Below are 23,782 nucleotides of genomic sequence, written 5' to 3'. Positions count from 1 at the left end.
GATGGTTCCGTGATAAAAACGTGTCCACATAGTCCTGAGCATCTAGATGCGTGTGATTTCATCACTTGTTGGTTACCAGCTTCGTCTCATGTCCCCCCTCGCCCTCCCAAATGCGCGTACGGACATGAACAAGACCATGTTACAGCCTGGCGTAAGATTACTTTTTTATGAATATATCGTGGAAACTATAAAGTTGTGACTGCTTTTTAACATTTATTTTTTATGTAAGTGGTTCGATCACCAATGCCGAAAGACGTGGTGACAAGGTGTATTTATTAGTCTTGAACGTTTCCCAGGTCTTACCGTATATTTCATATTATTACATCGATAGTCAATTGATTTAAACAACATTGTTTAGGGTCGAAAGGCTATTGATGTAAACAATAATATTACTTTGGTCATTGGCAATTAGGAACAGATTTGTTTATTGTGCAGGGCAGCCCAATTCACATGTAAGTTTGATCTCTTCAATATTCCCAGAAATTATTCAATTGTTCCCAGAAATAACCCCGTTGACCATCAAGACCATGCAGCCTATAGGGAAAACAAATGTACTGACTTTACATAAAAGATCATCCTTGGACTATAGTTTATTTGTAAATTGTATATTGCTACATGTCACAAGACAAATGCAAATCTTAAGAGTATCTTTGAACCTGTTTGAAAATCGTACATAAACTATCTTATTGGCCTTTTTACGCCTTTATTTTTCTACACGAGTGAAGCTAAGTAGCCTACGACTTGTTTACTTCCTACAAATGTGATCAGCCTAGTATACAGAACTGATTTGTCGATCAGTGCGAAAAGAAAAGCCATCATGTGCTCTCAAAAAGTTGAGAGTCCGTTACTGGAGGGCCACCCTTCTCACCCTCTGAGTTTCCACCCTCCCACTTCAGGCCAGGGGCGCACAACTTAACTTTCACTCGAGACGAGTAGAGAGACGGTGTCTTGGAGCATGCCTGCTAACCCTTCAATTCCATGCAGCTAGCCTACTTCCTGTAGGCACCAATTCCAACCCGAAAGAGAGAGAAAAAATTTGGAAGGCAGACTTACACTGTTCTAAATACGGCGTTCTGAGAAGCACTAAATTGGTTGCAACGCAAGCCTCGTCGTCTACAATTTGTAATCCCAGTAATTCCGTGTGAGCTGGGAGGCAGTTTTGTGCAAAAGGAGAAAAGCGCTTTGGGGTTCAAGTCGAGCCGTGCGTAAAACACTGAAAATCCATGGTACGGAGGAAATACAATTGACTCTTATCATCGTTTCTGTGTGTGCATGAAAGTTATATCAGAAATCAACAGTCGAGTTTGGAATCGACCGTGCTGATATTCCAGTGGTTTCATGTATTGGAAAAATGAGATTCTGGTCCCTCTGTCAGAGGGGAACCAGTTTCTATCCGAAGGAATTCCCCCAAAACAGGTATTGTTGTGAAAACGACTATAGCTTCCTAAACCAGGTTAATGTTAAATCAAGCTTTTAGAAGCACAGCCTTAAGTTTATGTCAGTTGTATTCTTAAAGACATTGTGCACAAAACAATTTTGTGACAAGACTGTTACTACATTGAGGCCTGTTGTTCGTTCATTGTGTGTCTACATCTTAGTCTTTTGTTAAAACACTGCCTATTGTCACCCCTTTACTTTCTTATCTACAACTGTTTTTTTCTGTCTTGAAGTGATGTCATAAGAATCACTGGCTGTGTACAAAGATCAGCTGCGCGTCGTGGAGAGTCGCTTACGCTGAATAGTGTGATTTGCAGTCCACCCTCTTCACAAGCCAATTTGCCCGAGAAGAATTAGATTTTAATTACTGCCATTAAAAATCAAATTTGCAATTCTTTGGGTGGCCCGTTGCCTTTTCTGATTGACAGTTGAAATTGACACTCCGGGTCCCTCTTATAGAGAGCATTTCAAGCTATTTGTAATTGCAGGTAGTTTTTTCATTCCAGTCCCTCGGATTGCGAGGAAAATACGATTACTTTAAGAGGCATGGGTTAAGTGCAGAGAAAAATCAATCCAAATTGAAATAGCTTCATTAAAACGTGAATCTTTTGTCGCAGGGTACCCAAATACACAGTTAGAATCTGGATTTATTGTTTGACTGCTTTATATAGCTGGCACACTGCTATGTCTGACGGGTTTATCTGGAGATGGCACGCCGAGAGCTGACGAAGACTTGCCGCTGAATCTTGTCTTGTAGGTGATTTTACCCGATTCTCAGAACACACCGGGTGCTTCGCGCTGTGTGGACACCGAGCACGAACTAATGGTGAGTCAGTTATGTCCTGAGTATGATGGCCTGTGTTTTTGGTATTAAATGAACATGTATTATCAACCGGCATTGGCTTGAGAGAATGGTCGAGGATTTCTTTGACATCCTCTATCCCCAAAACCTGTCATATTTGGCCACACAGAATGCAGGATAACTTTGTCAAAATTTTAATATCGATAATAGAATTTTCATTAATTTGATCTGTCTTGAAAGCAAACATACAATACACGTTAATTATATTTATGATGTTTTGACTATGAACAAGTTATTCTATACACTATTTTGTTGTCTCTTGTGCAAGTCTCACTCCGACGGAGAATCCCACCGATCCATAATGGAAAGGGAGGACACGCGCTCCTCACCAAGCCCCCCGTCAACCCCGTCCATCTGCTCACCCACGTCCACCGTTTCGTCCGTGCCTTCCACTGGGAAGAACGTGTGCGCAAGCTGCGGTTTGGAGATACTGGACAGATATCTTCTCAAGGTGGGTGTGCGCGTGAGTTAATGAAACAGGCTGTTGCCTCCACACATCTAGGCTGTACCCTATATAGAATTGTGGAAAATTAAGGCTATATTAAATATTAAGCTTTACGTTTAACATTTAATATGTTGTTTAATTTCTAAATGTGTTCAATTAGACCATCACAATTTAATAGGCCTATATATAGGCCTTTAAATAGCCTTCTCAATATTTTGCCTAATATTTTGAAATATAGGCTACGTTTAAAATTCTCTCGCATGGCTAGTCCCCCCATTCACATCACCACGACAGGAGAAAGGTCTAGAAGCATGCTGTAAACAAGGATCCGCAGTTCCCGGGTCTTTGACTGTTGTACTGTCTTTCAACTTCAAGAACTACGCCCAAGCCTACATGCAGTCGCGTGCTTCCAAGCAAAACACACTGCTCAGTCACATCTGGGTGTGTTTGGCAGGAAGAGCGTCTTTCAGGCGCGAGGAGGCTGATAGCTTCTTCCATTCCTTTTATGTTGACAGGGGCATATGTGCGGCTAATACTTATACGAAAATATCAAATAGGCCTAACCCTAAATTCTGCGTACTTAAACTTGAATGTTGTTAGTTTGATAAATCAACCTCTAATGATAAACTGTTGTTTTTATTGACATAACCTGCCCTTTCACGATGGAAACTTTTCGTCATCGTGAATATAGCCTAGGCTACAATATATTTAATTTAGATAGCATATAAAGAAACCAGTTTTTCTATAAAATATATTAGAACAAATTATGTTAATTTGTTAATTATGATGTAAAAAAATATTTAAGACCTTCTCTGCAATTTCACATGAAGCTGTAAGCGTCTGCTAAATTAATAGGATAAATGTAAATGTGATGTAGGATAAATAAACCACGTAGGGCCTAAATATGTTCTCTTTATGGTGTTCTATTTCCAAAGATAAACATAGTTTCCAACCGTTGTCAAATTAAAGGCATATATTAAACTCAATCGGAATTAGAATTGTGCATGAAAATGTAGGCTAACAGAAGGCTAATATTAAAGCATATAATAATTTTACTCAAATGTCCATGCCAATGTCTTGGACCAACTGGTTTAAATATTGCTAGAACAGGAGACTTACAAAATTAAATGTGGATTTGTTTAATGACAAAAATATGTTCATATTATAGTTAAATTGACAACAGTACCTATAAATGTTTGTATCTTGTTAAACATAGCCTATAAAAAAGCCTATAAATTAGGCCTTATCCTCTTATAATTGTTATAAACATTATGATGTTGATGATGATGCTTATTATTATTTATTATTAGTGTTTTGTTTCCAAAATACTTGACAGAACTGGCGGTGTTTTGCAGGTGAATAATTTGATCTGGCATTTGCGGTGTCTGGAGTGTTCTGTGTGCAGGACGTCGTTGCGGCAGCATAACAGCTGCTACATCAAAAACAAAGAGATCTTCTGTAAAATGGATTATTTCAGGTAGGGTAAGTTTTTTACTTTGTTTTCAAAATATCACTCAGGGTTGCTGCCAAACGAAAACATGCATATGTTATTGTGTGTGTGTGTGTGTGTGCGTGGTTAACTTGCGGGTTAGGCCTATCTCATTCCCCTAATGATACTTTGCGTTTTCAAAGTCTGTAACAAAATAGTGGTGTCCAGGGTCTTCCGTTAAAATTGGATTTATTCATTGTTATGGCTCTGACTATCTTGTGTGCAACAGGAAAGAAACCATAGGCGTAGTATTTTTGGAAGGAGGAAACCCATTCACCGAAAGGGTGATGGCCGAATATGCTTTAATGGATCTTATTAAACGGGTTCATCTTAAAGCGTTCGTAGCCTATATAATATTTAAAGTGTAGCCTAATAAACGGCTCTATTTGATAAGTTACACGGTAATAAACGGTAGTCTATTTTATACAGCCTACCAGAAATTAGAGCTGCATCGCTAACAGTCAGTGTGCAGTGAGTTGAATCAGATACCTTTTCCTTTACAAGGGTAGACTACAGGCTGTAGGACTCTGATTGCAGAGCACTCAACCGTCTCAAATACACCCTCTCAATCGGCCAAGTCTCAGTCTCGTCCTCCGTTTCATCCCAGTCAATGTGAAGTGACTGCGCTCTCTTTTAACTCGATTCTGTGTTTTAGTAGCGCTGCGCGGAAAGGTTTGTTCTATGTGTTTGGCAAATAATCTGAAGTGATGCTTCAAGCGAATGATCAGTCAAAGCCGGCCTCCACACACGAGCACGTGGTTGCCAAAGAGAAACTATTGAAACCGTTAAATCAACACTCATGCCTGGGCTTGCAGGCAGTTAACAGCTCAAACTCAAGAGCTCCAAATAGACCTCGTTGGATTATGTGTTACCTGTGAGAATTTCACAGGTAACAATTTCCTCATAAAATCTGTTAATCTGTTGACATCAAAGACAGGCTGTCAAAAATGCAAGCTAATTAATGGTCACCAGTACCAATATTCATAGACTGGTCAAAATATGAAATACATAGCCCTTTTCATCATTAATCCCAATACATATTACGAAATAACCTCATACAATACAATTCCAAGTGACTCTGACAGGAAAGGTAATTTAAAAACAGCAGCAGTATTTATAAAAATAGTCCTAGAGAGTTTGTCAATGTTTCAGACAATAAAGATTTCATGGCTCAATGTTGGATTGTTCTGTCTTCTGTGATTTTATGGTGACATTAGGATGAGTATTGATTAACTGGTCCTATTTTCTTTCTTGCTAAGTATACTCCTGTTGACTGTTCTAGTTTTACTCATGTATTTTCCTACTTTAAGCATGTTCCTTGTACGTACAGATGGGCAGGTAGCCAGGGGGATTGTGGGCCAAACAGACTCACAGACAAAAAAAGAGACAGATTGACAGACAGATATTCAGACAGGCAGGCAGGCAGGAAGGAAGGATTCAGGTAAACAGGCAGGCGGGCAGAAACACAGGCAGGCAGGCAGGCAGGCAGGTAAGCAGGGTTACAGGCAGGCTGGCAGGGTTACAGGCAGGTAGGCAGGAAGACTAACTGGCCAACCAACCAAGAGACAGGCAGATAGGCTGTAGAGATGAAGAAGGAAGGACAGAGTGGTGAGAGGGTGAACTCTTCTCATCATTCTGAAAAAAAAACCATCACCGTCTAATGCAGGGGCATAGGTTTCACTGGTGTTTGAGGGATTGCAACCTAATTCCCAGCCACCGGTCTGAGGTTTATAATCTCTAGCAGTTGGCCCCAGGCCTGTAGAGCCCTATAGCACATGGGCCAGTGGCTGGTCAGGGTGTTGTAATGGAAGTGTTTCTTGTCAAATTCCATACTTTCACCTCTCACTCAGTCAATCATTCACCTGCACACACACACACGCACGCATGCACACACGCACACACAAGGATCTTATGTGTTCAGTAACCCTGGCGTTTTAACAGACACTGGCACTTTGGTTGTCAGGTTCTATGCCCTGGTTCTATGCTCTGGTGCACCCTGGGAAACCTGCTGATGTGAGAGCCGCCTCTCTGCACCCAAAGACTCTCTGTTTATTTACCCCTGTCCAGCTGTCAGTCATTACCCTCGTTTCTTCCATGAGATGGAGGTCTCTGTGTGTACTCTGCCACGCAATAATACTGCTGTACGTGACCCGTTGCAGTTCAAGCACAGTCCTCTAATTTACCCTCAAACCCCAAATATCTTTATTCCCTCTAGTGGGAGGGGTAATTATAAGTCTTTGAAACAGAAGAATTTGCATGATTCAGAGCCATATTCATACTCGGGTGGAAATAAGTAGCGTTGGTAGCTAAGCCCTCCTGTTGTTCTGGTTCAGATTGTCAAGTCCGATTCTGCAAAGCTCATCTCCTTTAAATAGCCTACAGTGGATTTCAGATGATGCGAGTGGTAGAACTATTAGCAGAGAACTCTCTTTTCTGGTAGATCTTCCACCATTGATAGAATGTCTTCCTCTGGTAGGTGGAAACATCTCTGGTAGAACTGCCTAATAAAGAACCTTGTACTCTTTCCTCTGGTAGAACCCTCTTTTGGTAGAACCCCCTCCTCATCTTGCCAGTCTCTCATCTGACTGGGACTGACAGCTGCCTTAATGGGGCATAATAGCAGGAAATCAGAGTGGGTTTACTCTGTGTGTGGGGGGGTTGTGTGTGTGTGTGTGTGTGTGTGTGGGGGGGGGGGGGGGGTGATGGGGGGGTTGAGACCCAGGACAGAGTAGACGATGTACCTAAACCCTGTCAGCCCCCACATGTCAGGCCCCCTGCATGCCCTGAGCCACAGCCCACACAGGAAGTTACAAAGACCCGCTAATCAGGGCTACCCTGGGATGCTGACACGGTAACCTGAGTGGACCTACGTCCATACATGGTGCGTGTGTGTACGTGTATATGTGGGTGTGTGTGTGTGTGTGTGTATGTGTGTGTATGTGTCAGAGCGAGCAAGGGTAAGGGTATCCAACCCTCCTCATCAACCAAACAGCCCGCCAGGCAGGCCCTGATGAGGTCTCCGTGGCAACTGAGACGAGTGTGACTTGCCATGTGTGAGTGGAACCAGACCTAGAGAGGGAGAGAGAAAGAGAGAGAGGGAGAGAGAGAGGGACCGAGATAAAGGCAAAGATAAGGTTGGAACCTTATCCTGAAACGGGATGGATTAAAAAAAGGCGGAAAGGGAAGAATGATGCAGAAGAAGGAGAGGTGAGAAGATGGTATGGACTGAGAAAGAAGAGAGGGGCGTCCCTCCCCATCCTTCACACAAACCACAATCTAAAATCCAGCTCTCTCGGGTCAGATCTATCCGAGATTAATATAATCTCACACCATCTCAACATGAATCCCTAAAACATGTTCCTCTTACCGCTCCTCTGTTAAGCAGCAGGTGAGCCAGACAGGGGAGGAGAGCGCTGGAGAAATACATGTTGGGAAGTGGATAATAGGGGCTAGTGTGATTGACATGAACCCAAAACAAACAGCAGGTTTTCGGTACAAAGATACAGACGAAATAATGACATACAAAATACTTGTAGCAAAAAAAGGATGCTCTGTCTCTTGTCTGTGTTCTGTCAGAGAGCACTGGGATGACAGGCTGTCATGCTAGATTAGGTCTACGTTCCACAACGTTTCTCTCTTAACCCCAGAGGACAGCAAACTTACATATTATATTTGCCAGTTCAACAGTGAGACATACTGTCTGACAAACAGTACAATACTAGAGGAAGATCTATATGACTGCTCATTTCATGATAAATCCTTTCTCCTTTGCTTAAACAGTGGAGTTGTTGAAACCGAGGTCTTTCCTAAAAAACAAGCTGTAAAACAATATAAATGTTCTCTTATCCGACCTTCATGATTTAGGGTGTAAAATGTAGATCGCAGCTGGAATCATGTATGTATTGTGTGTGTGTGTATGTGTGTGTGAGACTGTGTGTGTTTGTATAGCACAGCATGAGAGTTTTGTTTACAGAGAGCGCAGGTCGGTCTCAGCCAGGATGGCCTCTCGTTGGCCTGTCACGTCCTAGCCTACGGACTCCCAGACCGTGTCTCTGGACCCAGGCACAAGAGAGCGCCGAGCCATGGCGTCATCCTGGAAAAGGGAGAAAGGGAATGGCGAGAGGAAGAGAGAGGGAGAAAGAGGGAGGGAGGGAGGGCAAGAGAGGGTGGGTTGGGGGAGTAAGAAAGAGGATGAGAGAAACAGAAAGACAGAGCGAGGGAGAGAAAGTGAGGCAGAGGGGAGACAAAAAGGGAGGAGGGAAAGAGAGGATTGCCTGCCAAAAAAGTCTACTAACTTTGCTATTATGAGTCCCCCCCATCCCCCTATTCCCTCATCCCTTCTCCTTTCCCCTTCTCCCCTTCTCCTTCGCCCCTCATCTCTTGGCTGTGCACTGCTGTTTGTGACAGTGTGTTTATATGATCTCTCTGGTTCTTGGAGGCAGCAAGCCAGGACCTCCTCCTCCAGGCAGCCTAGCAGGCCCATCTGCAGCCCATTACTACTGCCATGTTGGCCCCTGGCCCCTGCTACCTTGAGTGGGTCACCCCTCATGTCTGAGCCGGGACAGACAGACAGTGACCGGTTCATACATAATGATGATGATGGCTTTTTGATGGCTGTTTGGAAATAATATGTCCCATTACAGTAAGCAAGTATGGATCCAGACAGACACAGAGAATCACAGATAACCCACAAAATCTGCCACATTGATCGTATGTGTATGTGCTATGTGTTGAGTTCTAAATGTCCGTGATATTGGTGTGAAACCTAAAATTGGTTAAATGTTATTCATGTTAACTCATGACTTTAAAAACATTTACTTTGGCTAAAGTGAGTATACCTCACGGGTAATGCCAGTCATTCCATGAACCTGATACGGTTTGGAATCGATTCACTCTCTCCAGTTAGTGTTAAACAGTGCTGTATGGACAGGCTGAAGGGAGCTCAGCTTGAATGAACAGAAGTGCACGAGTGCAGCAAGGGAAAGAATACACCTCCATACCTCTCCCTCTCTCTCTTGACCCCTCTTTTCTCTCTCTCTCTCTCTCTCTCTCTCTCTCTCTCTCTCTCTCTCTCTCTCTCTCTCTCTCTCTCTCCCTCTCGATTTCTGTCCCTCTATTTCTCTCTCCAAATGCCCTCTTTCCCTGTCTGCATCGCTCTCTCTCTTTCTCCCCCCCCCCCCCGCCTTCTCTGTCTCTTCCCTGCTCCATCTGTCCCTCTTGTACCCCTCCCTCTCTCACTCTGCAGTCAGGTGGTTTGGGTTTATGCTGTCAACTGGACTCACTGTTGCTATCGGTTCCAGCGGAAGGCGAGGAAAGAGTGATGTCAGTTTTTCTTCTCTCGTGGCGCGTGGAAGCCACTCCTCCCCACAGGGGAGTGTGTCAGGCCTTCACGCATCAGCAGGGGAGGGGGCAGGTGCAGGTCTGTTTGCGCTCAGAGCTCGGCCTGCAGCCTCAGTTCCATCCTCGCAGACGCGGGGCTTGACTCCTGGTCGGGACATGTTGAGTTCCTCGCTGGTTTCTCTCTCTCTCTCTCTCTGGAGTGAACCTGCTTCATCCTCCACAGTATAAAAGGCGTGAATTGTTTTAACATTTAAAGGATTGGCTCATTCATTACGAAATTTACAAGGTTGTTTGAGCACTTCAATGGAAAGTCAAAATATTCTCAGAGCTGGTAGCGTTAAACCTCCATCATACACCTTTTTGCAGAGTGTAGTAATGTGGCTGTTGTACTTATATTGTATACTCTGCAGAGATAGTTGAAATCCTTTGTGTATTCATTGGTGAGGTTTGGCTGAAATGTTAGATGACTGTTGTTGGCTTTTCTGTATTTTAAACAGCAAACCCCAACTTCAACTTTTTATCACTTCCTTTTCTCCTGTTTCCCCCTTTCCCATCCCTCCTCCCTCTCTTTCTCCAATATCGTCTTGCCTCTCTACCCTCTGTCTCTCTTTCTATGTCCTTTTCCCTTCACCCCCCCCCTTCTCTCTCTCTCTCTCTCTCTCTCTCTCTCTCTCTCTCTCTCTCTCTCTCTCTCACAGTAGGTTTGGTACAAAGTGTGCTCGCTGTGGACGCCAGATTTATGCCAGTGACTGGGTCCGCCGAGCCCGGGGCAACGCCTACCACTTGGCCTGCTTTGCCTGCTTCTCCTGCAAACGCCAGCTGTCCACGGGGGAAGAGTTCGGCCTGGTGGAAGAGAAGGTGCTCTGCAGGATCCACTATGACACCATGGTGGAGAATCTCAAACGAGCCGCAGAGAGCGGTGAGTCCACCAGCCGTCGGTCCCCCGAGACGACGCACGATGAAATGAATCGGTCCCCAGTTGGCTGTTGGATTGTGGTTTTGTAAAGGAGGCGATGGGAGGATGTCAGTGACAGCCATACTTTAATTCACTCTGACACTCTTTCCCTTTTCTTTCACTTGTCTTTCTCCTCCTTCTCCTCCTTCTCATCCTTCTCATCCTTCTCATCCCTCTCCTCCTTCTCCTCCCTCTCCTCCCTCTCCTCCTCCTTCTCCTCCTTCTCCTCCTTCTCCTACTTGTCCTCGTCCTCTGTTGAGCAGGGAGTGGGATCACCCTGGAAGGGGCTGTGCCTTCAGAACAAGACAGCCAGCCCAAACCTGCCAAGAGGGCTCGTACCTCCTTCACGGCAGAGCAGCTACAGGTGTGTGTGTGTGTGTATGTGTGTGTGTTTATGTGTTTGACAGGAGGTAGAATGACTAGAGATATGACATTCCCGCAGTTCAACATAACTGTGACTATTCTACATCAAGCATGTGAGAAGGCCACACCTGGTGCGCTTGCCTGTCTAGCTGGAACTTTGACACCTGCGCTCGTTACAGATCATGCAGGCCCAGTTTGCCCAGGACAACAACCCTGATGCCCAGACACTGCAGAAGCTGGCCGACATGACGGGGCTGAGCAGGAGGGTCATACAGGTCAGCGGCCATCATGCTAACAATTCTAGCCATTCTACTATACAATACAAATTCACGTGGAACTGTATGGGTGTCGAAGGTAAATAATGAAACCGTGTACAACGTGTTAAATGGAGCAAGTCCAATTGATCTCTGTGCTGCTGTTCTCTCTGCTTATGGATGAATGAAAAGATAGCAACGTGACGACATGGCAACATTGCACTTTTATAGGTGTGGTTTCAAAACTGCAGAGCAAGACACAAAAAGCATACCCCCCAGCATAGCGGCCCCCCTCAGGGACACCCCCAGTCCCGGATGCCTCCCTCCCTCCCAGACGACCTGCATTACTCTCCCTTTGGCAGTCCTGAGAGGGCCCGCATGGTAGCCCTACACGGTTACTTAGACAGTGAGTGTTCTCTTTCTCTCTGTCCTTCACTAGAGACCGCTCTGCTCTCGATCCCTCACACACAACCTCTCTCTCCATCTCTTGCCTGTATACTCAATTTGTCACATGCTTTGAAATCTTTGCTTTTTTTTGAGGAGGAGACCAATACAACATTGAAAATAGGAAATATATGTGTTTACGTGGTCAGACTGTGTCTAAGTGAGTGTGTTTGTGTCTCTCCAGGCCACCCCTTCTCCATGCTCACCACACAGAGTCTCCCTCACCAGGCCATGTCGATGCCCCAGCTTCCTCTGAGCCGCTAGCTGCGCCGCTACCCCTGACCTCCGACCTTCCAACACACACCTCCTCCCCCTAACGCAACCCCTCTCCAGCCCCCTCTGCTCCCACCACCGGGGAGCAAACCTGACTTAACAAGGAGAGGAGACACACCCTACTTCTGAACCCTAACCTCTATGGAGAGAGAGAGACAAAAAGGAAAAGAGAAAGAGACAGGCCACGAGAGATAAAAATACTGTATCAACAAGCCTTTTCTATGGACAGGAGAATCTCACCTGCAACCAGTCTGACTGCCATGGATGCCTGTCCCTTTAGGGACGCCTGACGCCTTGGCGTCCGACAGCCCTGGCCTCTGAACACCTTAACCAAGACCAGGAGCTCTCTCTGTTGGACTCTATTACTCCGTCCTCACCCTGGTCCATCATCTCCCTTGGAGGGAGATGGGGCCCAGCCAGCAGGATTACAACTGTGAGTTTGTCTGCAAATCAGAGATGAGGACAGGATGAGAAGGAGGCTGCAGATGTGAGATGTGTTTTGGGAGCATGTGTGTAGACACAGAGGTAAGACCCTGCCTCATTTCTCTCTATGAAATATAAACCACAGAAGGAACTTAAAACACAACTCTGATAGGATGTCCATTATGAAGAATATGACTACAGAACACACAGAGCTCACAGCAAAAACATTACGATCACTGAATACTAAATAAGAATAGATTGTGTGCCTTTTTTATTATTGGTCTGGATTATCAAATCAAAATACGTTCGTTTTAATTGGATAGTGAATTAATTTTCTAGCTGCAAGCTAATGTAACATGCACATTGCCAGCAGGTACAAATTTAATTAAGTTTGTAATTTAAAAATACTTTTTTCATTTTGGAAATGTCCAAATAATTCTGTATGGATTTTAGTGGAATTTCTGCTCGTCAAATGGACTTTGTTGTAATTATACAATATATATCCAAAAGATTTTTTTGTGCAATTTATTAATACCCTTCATAAGTAGTACCCACATTAATAGCACAGTTGTAAACTGAAACGTGCTATAAACATTTAACACTGAAACGTGCTATACAAAATTATTTTTAAAAATGTTGTGTTAATTAACACATTAACACAAAATTAACACACATAGTTTTTTAATGATGGATATCATTGTGGCCAGTAAATTAAATATGCTTCAGCCCTTTCTGAATTATCACACAACTAGGCTTGTAGATTCCTTAAGAAGAACACATTGAAGAATGAAAGAAATTAAACAAGAAAGCGAGGGAGGGAAGATGGAAGTGTGTGTCTACATGGAAAATCAGCAATCTTCCTCCTTCAGTTACAGAAAGAGAAATGCAGACAGTTACATGTCATATTTACATGTAAAACCTTGCTTATTTTTTACAACAGGTGGATTGTCGATAATTTATGATTTGGGTCTGTGCAGGATGATCTTAGTTTGTGTTTTTTGTCTGTAAGCTTGTCCAGTCAGTGTGCTTCACTTATAGGGGAGGAAGGGGTACACACAACGGACAGGGGATGTAAATAGATGTGTGTGTGTGTGTGTGGCCAGTCTGACAGAGTGTGTATGTGTGTATGTGGTGTCTTGGCTGTCCAGTGAGGACTATGATCCTGTGTTTACAAGAGGAGATCAGACCTCCATCATGTTCCTATATTTATTATTACTGAGACAATAGCCTGTAAGCACTTTTTTGTTCTCTGAAATTGTCTTATTGTTTTATTAAAAACGTAAACATGGAAAACAAAAGTTTATTTGATTGACTGTACATCATAAATGTTTTGTGTACTCAATGCAATAAAATACACTTTAAAATGTGACCTTTGCACTTTTGTTATATCATTTTTTTGGACAAATATGAAATATGCATTTTTGACACTAATAATCTGTTTTGGTGTTGAGGGACACACTAGAAATACAAATGAGCAATTATAGATAACAGATTTATTGGGAATTCCAAATAGTTGAATATTTGTGTGGTGTGCATGTGCACGAGAAAGAGTTAGAGTAATGTGTGTGTAGGCAGTTGTTGGTGTGTGTGTGAGAGCATGTGTGTGTCTCTATGTGTGAGTGTGTGTGTACCCGATGTGGGGCAGGAAGCAATCACAGGCCAATGGTGAGGCCGGCAGGCTCTTCACGGGTCATCGTGTGCAGTAATGACTCCAGCACTAATTCCACCACCATCGCAGACAGGAAGTCACTGTCAGACAGCATCATGGGATTGATCCTCATACAGGATCTGGAGTTCTAAAGATGAGGGGTCCCTTTCCCAAACAAACACACAAGCCTGTCTCAGTGGATTTATGAATACATTCCACTGAGAAACACACAGAAAACAGACAAAGAAAATCAGAGATATCTGAGATAAAGAACAAGCTATGTCACTTCATAGTGAAAATGCTTTTCCAGTTTGAGTTGTTGGTGGATGTTTCTCATGGACCAGACTGAGATGATCACTATAGGATGTTGATTGGACCTGCTGAGTATAGGCCTCTACTATTGGGCAGACATTGGAAGGAACAATGTGACATTGATTACATTGAAATGCAGCAGGAGCGCTTTAGAGTCATGCTGAGAAGGAAGTGTTGTGAACAAGCATTAAGTAAAACATTCGTTGATATTTTAAATTCTTGAGCTGATTTAAATGACTAATTTCACTCAAATAACGTTACTTATTTTATAATAATTAGTCTACTGATAAGCTAAGTGTATGCTGTGCTATTTCAATCATAAACTTGGTCCTGGACTTCTGAACTTGAACAAGAGCCGTCAGTGAAAAGAAATTATGTTTTATTTAAGGTTTGCAACGTTTCGCTCCATTCTGCCGTTCGGCTCCCAGGGTCACAGTTAGCGATTAGTTATCCGGTGGGCCTAAATGTCCAACAATCTCGTCCCAGCTCTTCCGACAGGTGCGCACAATCCACTCGTGCTCGTCGTCATCTGGTGAAACATAATTTATATTAATTTTCCATCAATATTAAATCATTAATTCAAATCCCCGGATTGTCCAGTGATTGGTAGCCGATACATGTTTCGTTCGTAGGGCGTGGGCGAAAATAAATGTAGCCCTAATCTGTTAAGACTGTAGGCTATAGCTTGCAGTTAAGCCTAATAGTCTAACAAAAAAAGAAAAAAAGAACATCTTTAATAAAGAAAGCAGAATAGCCCCTGGATAGTCTTTACAATTCCGTCCTAGGAGATTTGCTTTTGAAACTGACACATTCAAGTGCCATTCAGTCTCGGGGAAAATGTGTCAAATCAAGATAATAATTAGGAAAATAACTTCTCAGTGCCACTTCAACCACCAATAAATCACAAGGCAAAAATTGTAGTCAATTTTAAAACGATGACTCGACTGCCAAAACAGCGGATAAAATAGTATTTGTCATAGTTAAAACTAAAACGAGTCGCTAATTGCGGAGCAAAGAGGTAGCCGCTCTGCTGGGAGAGAATCGCAGCGCGCGCAGCTGCACACACTTGAGCGCTCACCCCCAGGAACACGGCGCGCGGGTTCCATTGTTGGGAACAGGTCTCGAGCGCTCCTCTGATTGTCCGTAATTGCTTGCGATAGCCCTAACAGCCACTCCAGTTGCCTCTCCTCACTCTACCTGGCTCAAGCATTCGGCAATTGAAATCACAGACCATGCAGTCCGCATAGCCTATAGCCCATAGTAGTACTACAGGCCTCTGCGGCAGCTGCAAACGGAACAATTTCCACCCTTTGTGGCGTTCGTTTCCTCCCCTTTCGCAAAACAAGGGGTCACCCTCGAGAAGGACATTTCTTAACTATTTTAAAACTAATTAATACCTATGCTACTGCGGTCGCGTGGTCAGGGTCGAACCGCAATTAGTTTCCCCCCAAGCGCGCGTGGGTTTATGGTAATGACATGGCCTAGAATTCACACATTTTCATATTTTCTGTAACATGCCCTTTAGGGGTTGTAATAGTTCTGCTGAGCGTTTAAATGACTGCTAAATTGAGACCTCAATACAATTCTGTTTGAGGGCACGTGCAGGTGGCCCTGGCTAGGTGCAATCTAATAAATTGTAATTTTGCGTTTAGAATGTATGACGCACAGTTCTGAGTGGCACTTACATTTTCTTATGTGTGGTTTTAACAATACAGATGTAATGTAAAAAAATGAAAACAAAGAATAACCGATTTAGAAAATATTAGACTTAGATAAGCTATTTAAATTGTTAAAGAAACAATTTTATGTCAGTGGCCATGTTGAATGTGAACAAACATTCGACAGGCTATAATGAGTTATTAAAATGACTCCTTTAGGCTCATTAGACTTCTTATTTCGTTTTGATTTAAATAAATCATGCACATAAAATAACAATCAGTCTATAATACTATTCATAGACTGAATAAAATCTAACCATACAAATCAATAACATTTCAGTCTCTCTATACAGTCTTCCAGAGTTACCGTTGTACTGTAGGCTACATGCTGGAGTGTGTGGCGGGAAGCGATAATGGCACCTAGTTAAAACATGTTTATCTTAATCCTTAAAATACACTCGAAGGGAAAAGTATTTCCTTCCAACACAGAAACAATCGCGTTAATGAGGAGTGAGATCACATTGGCCGTTATAATGCCGAGTTACCATATCAATAACTAACATTAAACACGTTGTTTGGTTCTGGGTGATTAATTTGTAAATATGTTAATAATCTTAAAGGATTTGGACACGAGTAAGAGATGTCTACATGAAAAGACCGGGGGGTGTTGTTCTAAACAGACTAACTCGCTGATTGTATCTGCAGTGAAACGGCTCAGTCAGCCATCCATTTGAGTGGCAGTGTGGCGGGAGTCCGTCTGTTTTCTTTGGCATGGTGGCTTGTTTTGGATGGGAACTTTTAGCCAGTTTTTCAAAGGAGCAGTTATTCCAGTGGCAGGAAAGTGCAACAAACAATATGGCAACAGGCAGCTGAGCTCCGCTCGTTCCCATGGCAAAGGAGAGAAACTGAGAATAAAACGAAGAAAAGTCTGAGGACTTCTTCAAATGTGGATGATAGGGTTAGAGATGTCCAACAGCTCCGTCTTCTACTACAAAATTGACAGTGGCATTTTAAAGTACTTATGTCTAGGTTATAGGGAAGTTCTCGTGTCTGATTTAAAAAGAAACATAACTGTTAAGATTGTCACAAGGTGGGACAACTGACACATCAGCGATCTACATGTGACATTAGCTGGCAGTCAACAGACCAACAATTAGCACAGGTGAAGAGCCACAGCCTTCACACACACACACACACACACACACACACACACACACACACACACACACACACACACACACACACACACACACACACACACACACACACACACACACACACACACACACACACACACACAGACACACACACACTCCTCATCCTGAGAGGGGCTGGGCTGCCTTCAGGTGACCTGTCTGACCCAGACTGCTGTGTGAGGGAGATTCCTCAGGGCTTCCTCCCATCTGCTTTCTGCTTCTCCTCACCCAGGTCTTGGCCCAAAGCCTGGGCATTTCCTGACCCTTCCTGCCCAGCCCCGCAGCAGCTCCCTGGGCCAGCTTCCTGCGTGTCAACCCCCCCCCCCCCTCTCAGTTCTCCTGTCCCACAGCTGTGAGTGGCGCTCCTTCCTCCATCGTACTCCCTGAAACATCCCTGTGGGGAGAGCGGTTCCTCCCGTCCTGCCTGCGGTCTCATCCGGAAGGGAAGCCACCGGCAATAAATTGTGTCTTCACACCCATTTGGACAAATGTACCTTCACCTCTCAAAGATTAAAATAAATCCATACAGGATACGGAGCATTCTCCACACACATATACGCACAAAGGCAGACTTCTGCATTCTTTAAAAACACAGATGGATTTTAAATACTGCTGATGCTGGGCATGAGGGGGACTTTACGACAGACACACCAACACACACAGACACACATTTTCTGTCTCTGACACAGATCAGTTGAATATGCTACACTCCTCATAAAAACAGCACCACATCTCTCTCTGCTAACGTTCACGACACCTGCTAAGGAAGTGCACCTCTGTTCACACAAATGAGACATGAAGTCATGCTTGGGTCAACACTGTGATTCATTACATGTTACTAAATTCTATTCTTCTACATGAACTTTAACATTTTTACCACAGTATATCCTTGTCCGGGCGGAAGTAAATAATGTAAACTACACCGCTTGCCAATGTTCAGACAAACACTCAGGCTTGTGACACAAAGTCTGTGTTTGATTTCTTACATGTGTTGCCACCCCTCCCAGGAGATAACACGTGTTTGCTTCTTCCTGAGACATGACATCACGGACGGTTGTCTATAACAATACCCCTTCTTTCCTCCTTGTCCTTCTCATCCACCTCTTCCTCATCCTTCCCCTCCTCCTTCCCATCCACAGAGAGCGATGACAATTAAACCCACAACCCGTTCTAATCCATGACATTGTCTGATGATGCAAAACCAGGAAAAACTGGCAGAAAAATAGGAATTCCAATCTGGAAAACTGACAAACCGCATTCCCTTCAAATCAAAGATCCCACATTAGGCACTCGGTGGGTGGAAAAATGTGTTTTGGATTTGCTTTTGAAAACAAAGCTAAAATGACTGCAGTATAGAAGCACGTCTGGTTGAGCGGACCTCAGATGAGTCATCACTACAAGATAGCATCAGTTTGTCCATATCTGAATTATCTTGTTGGATTAGATAATATGAATGATCAGGGTGGCACTACTTTTGTTAACACATGTCTACAATATGTCTAAATAATACTTACTAGTAAAATTATCTTTGGCTTTAAGTATAAACATGGAAGAATTGGGAAATGAAAAAATGTTTAACCTATAAATACACCCAGTTCGGAGGCTGGGTGCTGGCCCTCACCTGTGTTCCTCAGAAAGTTCCCGTGGTAGTCGATGATGACCCTGGTGTCCGGGTGGTAGAACCCGTCACCACAGTCATAGCAGCCCTCTGGGACGACCCGCGGAGGGTCCAGGTCAGTTAGCTGAGACTCACCTGCAGGGAGACAGAGAGCTCATGGACTATCAACACACAACTCCAAGGACTACATATATGAAAAACTACAATGACAAAACAAGATTGTATTAAATTAGTTTTTTGGCCCAGACTGAGCACCGCTAATTTGTCAAAATGTTAACTAACTTACATGATCAGGAGGGTTGACTAGCCTTAGCCTACGACTAGTCTGACACTGCATCTCCACATACCAAAAAGATCCGACCACACACAGGGCTACCTGTCACAGGCAGTGTTCCACCTAGTAGGAACCTTTATAGGTCTAATTTGATACTAGAGAGCTTAGAAGTGACCGGAGTCTGACCTGCAGGTTTGAGGCCATTGCACCTCTCAGTGTAGAACTGCCTGTCATAACCGTCACAGAACTCCCAGTCTTTCTCCTGGTACTCCAGACCATCTGAGAAAGTATACTTGCCCTGTGGATCAGAATCAAGCATCAAACACCAATTCCATTTGTTCATGAGCACTTAGGCAACAAACTGAGATGTTCGTATAGGTAACAGTTAGAGCACGTGTGTGGAGCTGGAATTTGTTGCCAGCAGATGTTGTAGCAGGAGCACAGGGGAGGTCTGGGCTGGCAGACCATCAGGTAGCCGGAAGCCTGATTAGTCTTGGGCTGGGCTGTTTCTAATAAGCCACAGTTGCAATCATGATAATGATCGAACCAGCTACTATCATGGCATGACATGCATGAAGAAGTGTTTCAGAGCAAATTGACCAAAGATGAATGTCTTTCCTGATTGGGATGTTCAGAGAGCATGTGCAGGAGAAGATAGAGGGAAACCTAATAACTGCAACAATGCGAATGATTGCTACAAAGTACCATATGTCATGTGCACTATAACCAATGTGAAACACACAGAAAGTATGCTGAGCACCTGTTTGGATATCCCTTTCTCCCAGGTCCCTTCGTATTTGCTGCCATTATGAAAATAAAGAACACCTTTTCCATGGAACATCCCATCTCTCATCTCTCCAACATATTTGGTTTCAGTGGGGAACACGTACTCTCCTTTTCCCTCCATCCTGGAAAGAAGAGCAAAGCAGACACAGGATGAGCATTGACTAATCTGGAGCAAACGGAACTAAATCTAGCACTACCTACAAGCTCCCCTACAGTAGCAGCATAGCATGCAGTCAGCGACATGTCATTTGGAACGACTGTATTATTTCTGAGCGTCTATTTTGCACTTTACCTGCCATTCTTAAATTCTCCTGTGTAACTACTACCTGTGAATTCCATGTGATTTATAAATCAGATTGTGAGCAAGAAATACAGTAGCTAGCCTATGTAACGTAGGCAAAAATTCAGATTCAGAAGGAAAGAAGTTTGGAAACGTTGCCATGGGAACTTGGACGCTTTGCACAGTGACAGAGACAGATATCTTTCTGGAGTCATGGAGTGGAGTTTTATTGAAACAAAGAAATTATGCGATCAGTAGGCCTATTTAGTATTTATGAACATTGCACATTATTCAAAACAAGTAGGCTATTTAGAGTCCATATGACTGGCACATCGAGTTTCTCTCCGCGCTTTAGAGTGCGTCATTATTGTGCGCCTCACAAGCGTGAGCAGGCGCAGTAAACTGACCTTCCTTGTGCGGCCTCGTCCTGGATCTAGAAGAGGACCTTGAATGTGTTTTTGGAGCGTAGAGTACGATTCTTTGACTTTGATTCATTCTACAGAGACCGAACTATGCCAAGTTCGGTGGAGATCCCCTCCTTGCAGGAGCTAAATGTGGAGGAGGCAAGTAGAAAGCCAGCAACAAAAGAGAAATTGTCTGAAAATACATGCTAACTTGCTAGCATGTCTACTGTAAGCTGTCTCTTTGTAGAGCAGAAAATTAGCATGTAAACTTACTAGCCAATGAGCTAAGTAATTGCAGACAGTGTATTATGCATTGACATTATGCTAACATAATACACTAACCAGAACAACGTCCCACCTTACGTAACGTTGTATACTACAGTAATTTCGGTGGTTAGTCAAAGCTTATCATAGAACCAGTTAGTTGCTTGTTGTTGTGGACTGATAATATATATGACACGAGTGCCATGTTACTGCATAACAGTTTGCAAATATTTTTGTTGAATTGGTTATTGCGAACATAATTACTTGACTGGTTGACTGTGCAGTAGATCACTAACATGCTATCAGCTCTTTTGCTACCAGAACTCCAATAGCTACATAATATAAGCTGGCTTTGTTGTTGTACTGTGTGCTTGGGGACATTTAAGGACAGGGATATGGAGAAAATAACAATTATACCAATATTATACAGACAGTGATTCAAATGCATAATTGCATATCTCTTAGGACATAGGCTACTTATCTGACTACTAGCTGTTTAATTATTTTCGTTGTTAGTATTGCACTAGGCTATGTAATGTATGTGGTGTTGTGCTTTTGCAGATCAATGTATCGTCTGCAGTTCTAAAGGCAGCCGCCCACCACTATGGCTCCCAGTGCGACAAGCCCAACAAGGAGTTCATGCTGTGTCGCTGGGAAGAGAAGGACCCCCGGAAATGTCTGGAGGAGGGGAGGAAAGTCAACGAGTGTGCACTCAACTTCTTCAGGTAAGCTGCTTAAAACTGTGTAAGCAAAAACTGTTGTTTAATGGTATATACAATGATACAGCAGACGTGGTGAAGTTTCTGGGACAAGGACCGGGGCAAAACTTATTAATATTATTTTAATTTCTTAGACAAGCCTTGCTTGCATTCTGAAAAACATTTGTTGTTGTTTGTTGTAATGATCTGAGCTGTTAGGTCTTTATGATAATGTGTCTAACCATGCTTGTATTCTTCAAATAACAAGACCACCAATCACTCGGGTGATATTTTGGTTCTCTAGAATAGGTTCACACAGTGATCCTGTGTTTCCTCTCAGTAGGTGCCAGAGGGGGGGGGGGGGAGACTAGCTAACAAGGAATAGGCTTGCACTTGTCTGTCTGAATGTCTCTCTGAACTGTCTGTCTCAGCCTGCCTGTCTTTGTCAGCCTGTCGTCATGTCTTTCTCTCAACCTGCCTGTCTGTCTCTCAACCTGCCTGTCTGTCTCTCAACCTGCCTGTCTGTCTCTCAACCTGCCTGTCTGTCTCTCAACCTGCCTGTCTGTCAGACACGGTGTAAAGGAAGGGTTCTGGTTTGTGTCACTGTGAGGCGTGGTGTCTGTGTTTACTGAAGACATGTGGACCGTAACAGCACCTTGGTGCCTCTGAGAGCACTGGGGTCTGTCAGGGCACCAGACCAGACCAGCCAATGCCAGATCAGACCAGGGAGAAAAATACCAGGCTTGACCAGAGCAGACTAGACCAAGCCATACCAGACCAGGAAAGACCAGATCAGAACACACGAGAGCACGATACTGATTGGATGTGGCCCAGGCCCAGTCTCACCAATAATTACTTGACAGCTTCCATAACAGGCACAAATAAACAGTTGAGGTCAGTCCAGATGTAAACACAGGGCTGCAGAGCATGGTGATGAATTCAATTATTATAATAGAGCAGTTGACTAAACCGGTCATTACACTGGTTGTTTGAGGCTTGTGGGTCCCTAAAAAGTAGCTCAAATAACCTATTACCATACCTCTGTTCGAATGAATTTCTCCATGTTAGATTAAGTCACGGTAAATTTTTAAGTCCAGGTGCAGTTCTAGTCTCTAGTATAATAAATATTAAAATAAAATGGCGGCCTCCTCTCTGTCCCCCCCCCCCCCCCCCCCATGTGTTCCAGGCAGATCAAGGGCAGCTGTGCCGAGTCCTTCACAGAGTACTGGACCTGCCTTGACTATTCCAACCTGGCCGAGCTGCGTCAATGTCGCCAGAAGCAGCAGGCCTTTGACAGCTGTGCCCTGGACAAGCTGGGCTGGGAGAGACCTAACCTGGGCGACCTGTCTAAGGTGAGGGGGAAGGGGTTGTGGGGAATGAGGTTGAGGTGTTAGAGCTTGAAATATAGTTTCTAAACGGCATTGAAGCTTGAGGTTTGTTTGTGGTCAACCAAGTCTGTTAAGTGGCATTTAGAAAGGCACATTCATTATTGTAGGGAGGCCTTGAGTGTCTGGCCTGCCTGTGGTTGGCTGTACACACTGCAGCTCTGTCCCTCCCCCTGCTGAGGTGTAGAGGCTGACTGAGCAACGCCCCTCAAAGCTTGTTGACACAGACATGTTTGCTTGCTCTGCTGTCAGCAAAACATTTCCCCTGCGATGACGCGGAGCATGAAAGCCTGAGAGCTCGCTCCCTGCATCCATGTTAGTCCTCTCCGGAGCCTCCTGCTTGTTCTTCCCCTCTCCCAGGTCACTAAGCTAATTCACGTCCGTGTCCCACCTCCCCTTTCCCAGGTGACAAAGGTGGCGACCTCGCGACCCCTCCCGGAGAACCCGTACCATTCGAAGCCCCGTCCGGAGCCCAACCCCGTTATCGAGGGCCAGCTGCAGCCCTCCAAGCACGGCAGCAAGCTCTTCTTCTGGGACTGGTGAGGGAGGCTCGACGCCCTACTCCAAGGGGTCCTCCAGCCACACCCGCTGACATCTGACCTCTAGACAGGAAGTGAAGCTGGACTCACCCGCATATGGCCACATAGCTCTCCTATTCCTATGTAAATGTAACAAATGAACAAAGGCAACTTCATGTTGTGTTATTGTTGTTGTGAAATAAAACAGATTTAATTTATCATTCTGTGCACATTTGTTTTTTTTGGTCGGAAAGCCTGTGTGATGTTTGGTGATTGCAGGGTTTAAAAGTATAATGTTTTAACTGTCACATGTTATACTTTAGTAATATAATAAAATAAAATGGTGAGTAGCTTATTTTTCCAAAGACTTTCTGACTAACTGTTTGCTTGATTTATTTGTATTGTGTATCCACATAGAACTTGTGTTATTGTTCTGTGTAATCCTCTAAATTTGAC

At 43.9% G+C, this 23,782-nt stretch overlaps 3 protein-coding genes across 8 annotated transcripts; 2 read left to right on the top strand and 1 right to left on the bottom strand.

Moving 5' to 3' along the window:
• Positions 1-928: 928 nt before the first annotated feature.
• lhx6a (LIM homeobox 6a) lies at positions 929-13,652 on the top strand. 6 transcript variants are annotated; one of them, XR_010878210.1, is made up of 9 exons: positions 929-1,416; positions 2,195-2,263; positions 2,568-2,750; positions 4,100-4,221; positions 10,272-10,492; positions 10,792-10,892; positions 11,071-11,166; positions 11,397-11,551; positions 11,774-13,652. XR_010878210.1 is itself a non-coding variant. In XM_067249895.1 (9 exons), exons 1-9 carry the CDS (start codon positions 1,339-1,341, stop codon positions 11,851-11,853), a joined length of 1,122 nt encoding a protein of 373 aa, XP_067105996.1. In that variant the 5' UTR covers positions 929-1,338; the 3' UTR covers positions 11,854-13,652. The 6 variants fall into 6 exon arrangements, 4 of the variants coding, with proteins under 4 accessions (XP_067105996.1, XP_067105995.1, XP_067105997.1 ...); XR_010878209.1 differs by having other exon boundaries at positions 11,071-11,245; positions 11,377-11,551; XM_067249895.1 differs by having other exon boundaries at positions 10,275-10,492; positions 11,377-11,551.
• A 958-nt stretch (positions 13,653-14,610) lies between these two features.
• On the bottom strand, positions 14,611-20,141 carry morn5 (MORN repeat containing 5). Its single transcript, XM_067249893.1, has 5 exons — positions 20,070-20,141; positions 19,752-19,899; positions 19,178-19,289; positions 18,721-18,852; positions 14,611-14,774 (listed from the first exon to the last, which is right to left on the bottom strand). Exons 1-5 carry the CDS (start codon positions 20,114-20,116, stop codon positions 14,689-14,691), a joined length of 525 nt encoding a protein of 174 aa, XP_067105994.1. The 5' UTR covers positions 20,117-20,141; the 3' UTR covers positions 14,611-14,688.
• A 312-nt stretch (positions 20,142-20,453) lies between these two features.
• ndufa8 (NADH:ubiquinone oxidoreductase subunit A8) lies at positions 20,454-23,547 on the top strand. Its single transcript, XM_067249892.1, has 4 exons — positions 20,454-20,620; positions 21,287-21,450; positions 22,610-22,775; positions 23,214-23,547. The coding sequence occupies exons 1-4, from the start codon at positions 20,570-20,572 to the stop codon at positions 23,349-23,351; spliced, it is 519 nt and encodes a 172-aa protein (XP_067105993.1). The 5' UTR covers positions 20,454-20,569; the 3' UTR covers positions 23,352-23,547.
• Positions 23,548-23,782: the final 235 nt, after the last annotated feature.

The sequence above is a fragment of the Osmerus mordax genome, chromosome 14 (genome assembly GCF_038355195.1).
Source record: "Osmerus mordax isolate fOsmMor3 chromosome 14, fOsmMor3.pri, whole genome shotgun sequence".
NCBI classification, from domain to species: Eukaryota; Metazoa; Chordata; class Actinopteri; order Osmeriformes; family Osmeridae; genus Osmerus; species Osmerus mordax.
This window is presented reverse-complemented; position numbering and strand designations above follow the sequence as displayed.

Bases quoted from the DNA above. Each gene is read 5' to 3' on its own strand.
- lhx6a (XM_067249894.1), top strand. From the start codon at position 1,339: ATGTATTGGAAAAATGAGATTCTGGTCCCTCTGTCAGAGGGGAACCAG. The intron at 11,167-11,376 runs GTCAGCGGCCAT...GCACTTTTATAG, and splicing joins TGAGCAGGAGGGTCATACAG to GTGTGGTTTCAAAACTGCAG. The intron at 11,552-11,773 runs GTGAGTGTTCTC...GTGTCTCTCCAG, and splicing joins CCTACACGGTTACTTAGACA to GCCACCCCTTCTCCATGCTC.
- morn5 (XM_067249893.1), bottom strand. From the start codon at position 20,116: ATGGAATTCACAGGTAGTAGTTACACAGGAGAATTTAAGAATGGCAG. The intron at 19,900-20,069 runs GTAAAGTGCAAA...TCTTCTTTCCAG, and splicing joins GGAGAATTTAAGAATGGCAG to GATGGAGGGAAAAGGAGAGT. The intron at 14,775-18,720 runs GTGAGGGCCAGC...ATGTTTCACCAG, and splicing joins GAACTTTCTGAGGAACACAG to ATGACGACGAGCACGAGTGG.
- ndufa8 (XM_067249892.1), top strand. From the start codon at position 20,570: ATGCCAAGTTCGGTGGAGATCCCCTCCTTGCAGGAGCTAAATGTGGAG. The intron at 20,621-21,286 runs GCAAGTAGAAAG...GTGCTTTTGCAG, and splicing joins AGGAGCTAAATGTGGAGGAG to ATCAATGTATCGTCTGCAGT. The intron at 22,776-23,213 runs GTGAGGGGGAAG...CCCCTTTCCCAG, and splicing joins ACCTGGGCGACCTGTCTAAG to GTGACAAAGGTGGCGACCTC.